The 10538-nt window shown below is 43.1% G+C and overlaps 1 protein-coding gene across 1 annotated transcript; it reads right to left on the reverse strand.

The window, feature by feature from the left end:
* Window positions 1-3485: 3485 nt before the first annotated feature.
* LOC147115466 (extracellular calcium-sensing receptor-like) lies at window positions 3486-10247 on the reverse strand. Its single transcript, XM_085989424.1, has 5 exons — window positions 9960-10247; window positions 5261-6097; window positions 4856-5083; window positions 4582-4705; window positions 3486-4473 (listed from the first exon to the last, which is right to left on the reverse strand). The coding sequence occupies exons 1-5, from the start codon at window positions 10215-10217 to the stop codon at window positions 3563-3565; spliced, it is 2358 nt and encodes a 785-aa protein (XP_085845550.1). The 5' UTR covers window positions 10218-10247; the 3' UTR covers window positions 3486-3562.
* Window positions 10248-10538: the final 291 nt, after the last annotated feature.

The following is a 10538-nucleotide window of genomic DNA, read 5'->3' on the forward strand; positions in this document are numbered from 1 at the left end:
CCTATTTCCACCATTCCCCTTTCCTCCAAAGTCCCAGCATGTTTTTCTTTCTTCGCATCTATGCTCCCAGCACTCCCTGTTTTAGACCATCCAATTCCATTTCTTTCCTGCCCATAGCTTTGAGATTGCGCTTGTTAAAGTAACACACAGCATCCTGTAAAATGATAGCCATGGGTCGTTGTCTCCCCTCATATTCCTTTATCTCCTCTACCTTGATCTTCGTCCGGCACTCCATCCTCTTCTAACATCTCTACTCTGCAACCGACCGAGGGGAAACAACTCTCGCCAGAATCCACTCTTGCTCTTACCTTATACAATGTAAATAGATATCTTGACCTTTTTTTTCTCACACTTGCATGGTTAACCTTTGATGTGCCACAAAGTTCCATCGTTATTTATATGGTACAAGTCAGTGAATTTATTCTGGATTACAGCGAGAGTTTCCATGTCTTCTCCAGCTATCCTTCGGCTGTTACTATGCACGCCAACTGCCTATCAGACGTGACGATGTTACTTCAATAGTTTCTTCAATGCTCATTTCCTGTCCATGCTTTCTCCTCCTCTAACTTTCTCCTTTTCCCTTAGTGTTCACATTTTCTATCTATGTAGAACACGCTAATTTATTTAGGACGAACAGTATTGGAAATACTCAGCAGGTTAGGCAGTGTCTGTGGAGAAGTGATTTGATGATTGGTCACCGACCTGAAACATTAACTCTGTTTCTCTCTCCACAGATGCAGCCTGACCTTTTTTGTTCTTATTTCAGATTTCTAGCATCCGCCGTATTTTGCTTTTGCATTAGTATAGAAATGATTGTTGTCATTGTATTTTTCCTTTGCTGCAAGGGAGTTCCAAACGCTGAAACGTACGCCCATTTCTAACATGGGAAACATTCTTCATTATGACTGGGTTTCCAACTTCGCACCCACTAAAATAGATACTGTAAAGTTAACCGTGAAGAGAAAAGTAGAAGATCTCTAAAACGTTAGCATAGCCTTAAAGACGTTTAAGGGCAACTCTGCAGATATATTAGAAGGCAGAAGTGAAGCTAAAAGTGTCACGAGGATGAAAAAGTGCGATGTGTGCCTGTTCTAGACCAGTCATTGGCATAAAATAATCTTACATAATTTTACATAATGTTAGATATATTTCTTAAGACTAAAGGGATCAAGGGATATGGGGAGAAGGCAGGGACAGGGTACTGAGTTTGGATGATCAGCCATGATCACATTGAATGGTGGAGCAGGCTCGACGGGCTGAATGGCCTACTCCTGCTCCTATTTCTTATGTTCTTATGTTATGTTCTTATGTCATTAGTTCGGTTGTTGGATAAACCAGAACAGTGTGCAGCACATAGGACGCCTGAGTAAATTGGTGGAATACACTTTGAACTACATTGCCTATATTTTAAGAACAACATGCATGCTAATTTTACCACTGTTCCGCCAGGAAAGCGGGGGAGATGTGATAGAGTTTGAGCTGCACTGCTAAAGCTGAGGACTTGGATTTGCTTACCTTGCGTGTTCTAGAGCACAGCTGTGATTTATAGCCACAAGGAAGGGGATTCCAATGAGTCCGACAACTACTGATGGGTTTTGCTGGTGTTAGTAATATCAGCCAATCTAAAGTTGGTTCTCCAGACCAATGCGACACATATTTCAGATACCTGAGAAGTCCGTAGAATAATCAGAAAGGAACGCGCTAGCTCCGGTGCTCACGATTAAGGTACAGGGCACGTTGTGGTCACAAAGCATTGAAAGGCTCACTTAATTTTTTTTCTGGATTTTCATAAACATTTTGACATAGTACCTCATGGACACGTATAAAGATTTCATTCTGACGAAAGGTCATCGACCTGGAACGTTAACTCTGTTTCTCGCTTCACAGATGCTGCCTGACTTGCTGAGTATCTCCAGCATTTTCTGTTTTTATTAAGGATTTCATTCGCTGGTTTATTACAATTTTAGGATCTGTGTAAATGTAATTAGCAATTCATTAATTGTAGTTCTCTTGAGGGTGGATTGAGGCAAAGAAGTCATCCGTTCTATTTAATACCTTCATTAATGAATTTTAGCTGGCATTGTAAAGGAAGATCTCAGAGTGTCTGTTCCAAGCATTTCTGAAAAAAATGTGGTTCCTTTGCTGTTTTTCTTCGAAATAGCGCCATGAGGTCTTTTATGCCCACATGAGCGAGCAGATAGACCTCACCTCCGACAGTGCAGTACTCCCTAAGTACTGCATTGGAGAGTAGCATTAGACAAATGTGCTTAAATCTCTAGCGTGGTGAGAGTGCTTCCTACCCACTGAGCCACGGCTAACACCTTTTACAGCGTTGCACAACTCAAAACGTATCTGGAGGAAATTGATTGGAGGTCTTCTCCCATTTTTGAGCCATGTCGTTACCTGGGATCTGGTAAATGCCAACTATAACTTGCACACAATTATTCTGGAAAACACTGAGAAATGTTGAAGTGTACTTTGCTTATGCTCATCTTTCTTTAATAACTTCAACGCTGCAATTCATGTTCAGGACATACGACGTGTGCCAAAATTTCCTTTATTTCCATAACGCAATAGAGATCTGGGGCTAGATTTTCAGTTGCTTGCGCCAGCAGTTAGCGCCTTAAGAGAAGTGATTTTCGGGCGCTAAGCGTGTAGTGCCCGGGCGCAGCGCAGTTTGCGCCCCACCCCAAATTAAGTTGCCCGTTAGCGCAGGCGCAAAGTTTAGCGGCCGCCCGGATGCGCGCGCAGAAAATGACGTCACATCCTCGTGCAACGCCCTTTGGCCGCCCCGAATCCAAACTTCAGTCGGACCGCCCCATTGTGCGGCTGGCGTCCAGAGCGTTTGTAAAATGGAACGCAACACACCCTGGGGAGCGCAAATTAAAGGGCACTCCTCCTGCACTATAAAAGGCAGTCTGCATGTGTTGTGTGGAAGGATCCAGTGTGTTGTTGTGAACGGTGTATTTATGTTTCCGGCCTCATCCTCCTCCTCCTCCTCCTCCTCCTCCTCCTCCTCCTCCTCCTCCTCCTCCTCCCTCTGCCTTTGAAAAAAACACATGCAGCCTTCCCCTTTAAGAGCTCACTGGCACCAGAGTGTCTGCCGTGCGCTGCGCCCGAGCTCGGGTGTTGCGCTCTGCACCGCCGGCTTAGCGCCTAAAGATAGTAGTGGAACGCCTCTTTTAGCGCTCCACCAACCTCTTAGGGTGAAGCCACTGAATTTTCGGCAACGGGGCGCTACTTTGGGGCGGGCGCTAACTTCGGGCGGGCGCTAAGGTTAGCGCCCCAAAACTGTCTATACTGAAAATCTAGCCCCTAATCTCTATATTTTGTGAATGAGATTGGATGGACGCATATTAATTTAACATTTTATTGAATGGCAATGTATGCAAAAATCATATTCATATAGTATAGTATATATTCTATGATACAAACAATTGCACACCGAACTCAGATATGAAGACATGCTTTCAACAAAGTATGAAAATATGTTAATTATATTAAAGCCAGTTCGCCTAATAGTACCTTTTATTAGCATTAACCTATTGTCGATAAATGGTCACTATTTATTGGAATTCACTTTGCCCATCAATTGCTTCTTAGTATTATCTTCTGGTCTTAATAAAATAATGTAACATTTCGGAGCAAAAATGCAGACAAGGAGACCAAAGCAAGATGCCAAAATAGCAAACACCTCAACAGCCACTGTGTATTTTCCATGCGAGCTTATATAAGCTGGAATAAAAGCTATCCACACTGTACAAAATATAAGCATGCTAAAAGTTATCAATTTGGCCTCGTTGAAAGTATCTGGCAGTTTTCGAGCTAGAAACGCAACGATAAAACAGACACAAGAGAGACAGCCGATATAGCCCAGTACACAATAGAAGGCGGTTGCCGATCCTACATCGCATTCAAGAATGATTTTGTCTTTAAAATACTTGTCGTTTTTATGTGGAGATGGCGGTGATGTAGCTAGCCAGATTGCGCATATTAAGCACTGCGCCAGAGTAAGGATAGAAACAGCCAGTCTCTGCTGTGTGGGACCAAAATATTTCATCATGTTTTTGTTGGGTAGTGTGGCCTTAAACGCCATTACTACAACAATCGTTTTCCCCAAAACGCAGGAAATGCAAAGAACAAAAGTAATGCTAAAGGTAACGTGCCGCAATATACAGGACCAAAATGTTGGTTCACCAATGAAAGTAAACGAGCAAAGAAAACACAAGGTGAGTGCAAACAGCAGAAAAAAGCTTAGCTCAGAATTGTTAGCTTTAACAATAGGAGTATCTTTGTAAACAAACAGCAGAACGGCTATACCCGCTGTGAGCAACGCTCCAGCTATTGTAAGTGTCATCAATACGATTCCTATTATTTCTGTAAACCAGAGATATTCAATTTGCTTCGGTATACATTCATCTCGCTTTTCACTCGTCCAATATTCCGAATGACATTTGATACAATGTATCGAATCTAAGATTAAAGCGAAGGAAGAATAAAGAACTGCGATTTATTTTGGCAATGGATCTTTAGAAAACGATTTCCGACAAATTAGTAGCAACCGGATGAGCTTATACACACCTGTGGTGTTGCTGATCTCACCATCGCCACACGGAATGCAATCAAAACAACAAATAGGTTGCCGCTTTCTTGCTGCTTTTCTTGTTCCGGGGAGGCAGTTTTCAGAGCACACTGCTCGTGGGATCTTGTTTCAAGGCAAAAACAATAAAAAAGCTGTTCGTTTTATTGAACTCTGGTAATATTAGGCTGCAAAATGTGAAGTTTCCTTTAACCGCTGTTTAATTCCACCGCCTCCCCCCTCAGCATTTGTGCCCAGATACACCCGTAATCTCACCTCACTCTGCCCACCACTCCAAACAATCAACTCTTCGTTTATTATTAATTCTTCTCCTGGAGGTGCCGACCCATCGTACCTTCCAACAGTCAAAACATCAGCACCACCAAAGTCATTGGGCTGCCAGTTTACAATGTCATATGTTGGAACTGGATCTCCGTTTTCATCGAAATATACTTCCTCCCCAGTCTTTGTTTTGAAATAGACAGTTTTTATATAATGGAGAAGCTGTATATAGAAAGAAAATGAATGTGTAGTAGGAAAGAAATGTAACTGTATATAATCCTTTAAATGTATTCATTACTCTGCACCAATATTCAGACACTGATTCAGATTGACCAAACAGCTTTTATAAACAAACTTTCAATTAATTATTCAGTGCTGATAGCAACACATTTCGCTTACCTGCCACGATTCGAAAGCTGAAATCATTGCGCAAGTTTTGTTTGCAAATGGACCGTTACCGCGTTCACATAAGAACATATTGTGAAGTGCGTGGGCTACAGCATATACAGCTTTGTACACGTTATAGGTTACTCTGAATTGCGATACATCAGTATATGCATTGTTTAATTCCTTCAGACTTTCTTTCCCATTGCATTCAGTTCTCGATAAGGCAGGTTTTAATCCTTCCGATTTATTTTCTGTCGGACGTAGGGTGCAACCGAAGCTTGTTTCCCAAAACTCTTCCGTTAAAACATTTCCCGGATATACTGAAGGATGTACTTTAACTAGAAATTCTTTCAAACCTGGCACATCTCCTTTACGGATTGCAATGCCGATTGCTCCAGTTAAGAATTGTCTGTTTTCTTGGGGAGTGACCAGGGAAGTGGAAATCCAAGCTTCGCTTCCTACCCATTGAATCCCACTGATATTTTGCCTTGCAACTTCCCTCAGAAGAATGGCCATATCTGCTTGTGCAAGAAATGCCACGATAACTTTTGTAGTAAATTGCTTTATAACATCTACAGTTTTAAGCAATTTCTCCCTGGGGTATGTTCTGTGAAAAGACTCAGCGTATGCAATACAAATATCTAATTGTTGTACAGCCTCAGTGAACGCTTGCATTCCAAAGTTGCCATAGTCATCGTCACTTTTAATGGTCCCGATCCAAGTCCAACCAAATCGTTTTGCAAGTTGGGCTAAGGCTCTTGCCTGAAAGTAATCGCTCGGTATTGTTCTTAGGAACGAAGGATATTCCACTTTATTGCTGAGACATGCACACGTAGAAAAGTAGCTAACCTGCGAAAATTATAATCAAAAGAAGTTACGGTGAAGTATCTTATTATTTTACTGATTAGCATTTTCCATTTAACAATAGTCAATGGGTTTCATTATACTATACTTCATCCAGCTCATTAATGTTCATACATGAGATATAAATGGATAGATAGTAATCTTGGAAATGTGGGTAATTCGGAGGTCCTGCCAAATTTAATGGTAGGACCACATTTGAATTGTTTTTCTCCATTGTCAAACGGGAACATAGAAACATAGAAACATAGAAGATAGGAGCAGGAGTAGGCCATTCGGCCCTTCGAGCCTGCTCCGCTATTCAATGAGATCATGGCTGCGCTGAAAGTTCACACCCGGGTAGCAGAGAGCAGGGAGGTAGGGAGAGATGGTGAGCTGGGGCGGGGGTTGTTGCTGACGAAATCGTGGGTTGAGAGGAGATAGCGGGGGATTGAGGAGATCTGGGGGAAAGGGAGATCGCGGGGAATGGAGCAGGCTTGCTGGGGTGGAGAGAATCATTCCTGGTCCTCTTGGCCCACAAGCCGTGCTCCGAGTTTCCGGAGCCCTTGGAAAACCTGTCCACAGCAGTTAAATCTAAAGGTCTGTTAAAATTGAATGCAGCAAGCCTCATGAGAATATTCAAATAACAGACCCGCTTCTGGAGAGCTGGTTAGTTGCCTGCCCGCCCCCCGCCCCCCAACCCGTCTCAGTTCAAACTGGAAGTGGACATGTTGGAGATGAGTTTGGGTTGGGTTTCAGATTTCTGAAATTTTAACCTACCTTCCTGCCCCTCTACTGCCCATAATCTGCGCGGTTAAAATACCTCCCCAATTTTCGTCTCTGTTGTGGAGCGAAATGGCCAAATTGTACAAACCAAGGCCCCACAGACAGCACTGAGATAAATTACCACATTTTTAATGCTATCGGTTGTGGGATAATGTTTTGATAGGATAACTCCCTTGCCTTTCTTCCAAATCTGCCATGGGATCTTTTGTCCATCTGGGAAAGTAGTCGGGTTCACCTTTCCCAACCTATGGAAAACTGGCGAATGAATCCACATTCCAATGGAAAGTGAAATGGGTGTAAAATGGATGGCCGATCCCATCCTTTCAATACACCGCGGGGTGGGTCATATTAAAAGTACCCCATGGTCTGGGTTGAAGGTCTCATCCCAAAGAGGGCAGGACTTGCAATCCAGCACTCCCTCACTACTGCAAAAGTAGCAGACTATGTCATGTGCTTAAGCCTTTGAAGTGACGCTTCAGCCCAAGCCCTCCTGATTGGGAAGTGATAGTGCTCTCATTGAGCCAATGAGACACTTAAAATAGTGGGGATGAATCTCCATAGGGGTTCTCCCCTTCGTACCCTGAAAAGTGGATAAATCCCCAGGCCCAGACGAGATGTATCCCAGGCTGCTGTGGGAGGCAAGAGAGGAGATTGCAGGGGCTCTGACACAAATTTTCAGAAAATATCTGGCCACAGGGGAGGTGCCAGAGGACTGGAGGACAGCTAATGTAGTACAATTATTCAAAAAGGGTAGCAGGGATAAACTAGGGAATTACAGGCCAGTGAGCCTAACATCAGTGGTAGGGAAATTATTAGAAAAAATTCTGAAGGACAGAATTAGTCTCCACTTGGAGAGGCAAGGATTAATCAAGGATAGTCAGCATGGCTTTGTCAGGGGGAGATCATGTTTAATCAATGTGATTTAATTTTTCGAGAGGGTGACTAGGTATGTGGATGAGGGTAGTGCAGTTGATGTAGTCTACATGGACTTCAGTAAGGCTTTTGACAAAATCCCGCATGGGAGACTGGTCAAGAAGGTAAGAGCCCATGGGATCCAGGGCAATTTGGCACATTGGATCCAAAATTGGCTTAGTGGCAGGAGGCAGAGGGTGATGGTCAAAGGTTGTTTTTGTGACTGGGAGCCTGTGTCCAGTGGTGTACCACAGGGATCGGTGCTGGGTCCTTTGCTGTTTGTAGTGTACCTTAATGATTTAGATATGAATGTAGGAGGTATGATCAGTATGTTTGCAGATGACACGAAAATTGGCGGAGTGGTAAATAGCGAGGAGGGAAGCCTCAGGCTGCAGGATGATATAGACGGGTTGGTCAGATGGGCAGAACAGTGGCAAAAGGAATTTGACCCTGAAAAGTGTGAGGTGATGCATTTTGTGAGGACTAACAAGGCAAGGGAATACACAATGAATGCTAGGTTCCTAGGAAGGACAGAGGATCAGAGGGACCTTGATGTGCATGTACATTGATCCCTGAAGGCAGCAGGACAGGTAGATAAGGTGGCTAAAAAGACATATGGGATGCTTGCCTTCATTAGCTGAGGCATAGAATATAACAGCAGGGAGGTTATGATGGAGCTGTACAAAACGCTAGTTGGGCCACAGCTAGAATACTGTGTGCAGTTCTGGTCGCCACACTATAGGAGGGATATGATTGCATTGGAGAGGGTGCAGAGGAGATTCACCAGGATGTTACCTGGGCTGGAATGCTTCAGCTATGAAGAGAGACTGGACAGGCTGGGGTTGTTTCCCTTAGAGCAGAGAAGGCTGAGGGGGACCTGATTGAGGTGTACAAAATTATGACGGGCATAGATAGGGTAGATAGAAAGGAACGTTCCCCCTTAGTAGAGGGGTCAATAACCAGGGGGCATAGTTTCAAGGTAAGCGGCAGGAGGTTTAGAGGGGATTTGAGGAAAAACTTTTTCACCAGAGAGTGGTTGGAATCTGGAACTCACTGCCTGAAAAGATGGTAGAGGCAGGAACACTCACAACATTCAAGAAGCATTTAGATGAGCACTTGAAACGCCAAAGCCTACAAGGCTACGGACCAAGTGCTGGAAAATGGGATTAGAATAGACAGGGCTTGAAGGACAGCGTGGACATGATGGGCCAAAGGGCCTCGTTCTGTGCTGTGTAACTCTATGACTCTATGATTCTACCCTGTAACTTCGGCAGACGATGCAAAAACGCTGGGAAAGTGTTTGGCATCTCTTCCGCAGGGCAAGAATGGGAACGTCCGCGGAAATTCACCGCTTTAGTCCCTCTTTTTGCTACATTTGGAAAACCCGTGTAGCTTGCTAATTACAATTCATATATTAAGTTTTCTCCGCTTAGTAGAGTAACGCTGGCTTCTCTCAGCACTCCTGTTGGTGATGGTAGTTATCAGCAAACATAATTACATAGAATATACGGCACAGAACAGGCCATTCGGCTCAACTGGTCCGTGCCGGTGTTTATATTCCAGAGGAGTCTCCTCCCACCCCTCTTCATCTAACCCTATCAACATATCCTACCATTCCTTTCTCCATCGTGTGTTTATCTAGCTTCTCCTTAAATTAATCTATAACTATTCGCCTCAACCACTCCCTGTGGTAGCGAGTTCCACATTCTCACCACTCTCTGGGTAAAGACGTTTCTCCGGAATTTTCTATTGGATTTATTAGTGACTATCTTATATTTATGGTTCCTAGTTTTGGTCTCTCCCCACAAGTGGAAACATCTTCTCTACATCCACCCTATCAAACCGTTTTATAATCTAATCAAAATAATTGATTTTTAACCCACAGCGGTGCACTGTACAAATGCTCAACACCCTCTACTGTGGTAACATTTCAAACGCACCTGGTTCAGTACTAGTCATACAGAAATAAATGTAACGCCTTGTAGGACAACCATGAGAGTGTTATTACGTTCTAAAATCAAATAACATTATTTTATACTTATAGATTTTTGATTTACCAGCAAAAGTGTGCTGTTGTGTGAAACTATATTATAACATAAAACACATTGCTTCATTATTTTTGTCTTGGAACGTTAATAATGACACTTGCTTCATCTTGCCGTACCGAACTTACCACGGGGATCCTAAATGCACGAATTGAGGTTGCTATGGCTACGGATTGCGACGATCCAGAATCCGCAATAATAGCAGAAACCTCCGAGGATGCTTTACAGTTCGGATCTGACGACGCTGCTCCTTCTCCATTTATCATCTGTAGAGTTGCTTTTATGGACAAATGTGCCACAGCACAACAATCATAAATCCTGTAGCCCAGTGTGATATTCGGAAGTAAGGACGAGTCGTTGTTTATTTCTTCTATAGCAAAGATCATCGCCTGCACAAAGCGAAACTCTCTGAACTCAAAGCTGCGGAACACAAGACAATTTGATGGTCTGAGCCCATATAGACGCAAATATTTGCTGAGCAAAATATTGGTCAAGCTGTAATTCAGAATATACTTTTTAATATGAAAAATTAATTGGTGACTCGTTTGTCTGCTAATCAGAAGCGCAATAGTGGAAAATAAATGATTTAGGGGAGTAAACACCAGATGCCCCTGCCTTAAGAAAACATACATATTTACGGTACACGCACCTATAAAACTGGTCTAAGATATTAATATTATCAATCTCGGAAACGAGCTCGTAATAAT

Source organism: Somniosus microcephalus, chromosome 6 (genome assembly GCF_052327205.1).
Source record: "Somniosus microcephalus isolate GS21.2 chromosome 6, FLI_Smic_1.0, whole genome shotgun sequence".
NCBI lineage: Eukaryota > Metazoa > Chordata > Chondrichthyes > Squaliformes > Somniosidae > Somniosus > Somniosus microcephalus.

Coding starts and splice junctions, on each gene's coding strand:
- LOC147115466 (XM_085989424.1), bottom strand. CDS start 10,217: ATGATCTTTGCTATAGAAGAAATAAACAACGACTCGTCCTTACTTCCG. Junction 6,098..9,959: donor GTGCATTTAGGATCCCCGTG/GTAAGTTCGGTA, acceptor TAATTTTCGCAG/GTTAGCTACTTTTCTACGTG. Junction 4,706..4,855: donor GGAGTGGTGGGCAGAGTGAG/GTGAGATTACGG, acceptor CCTTGAAACAAG/ATCCCACGAGCAGTGTGCTC.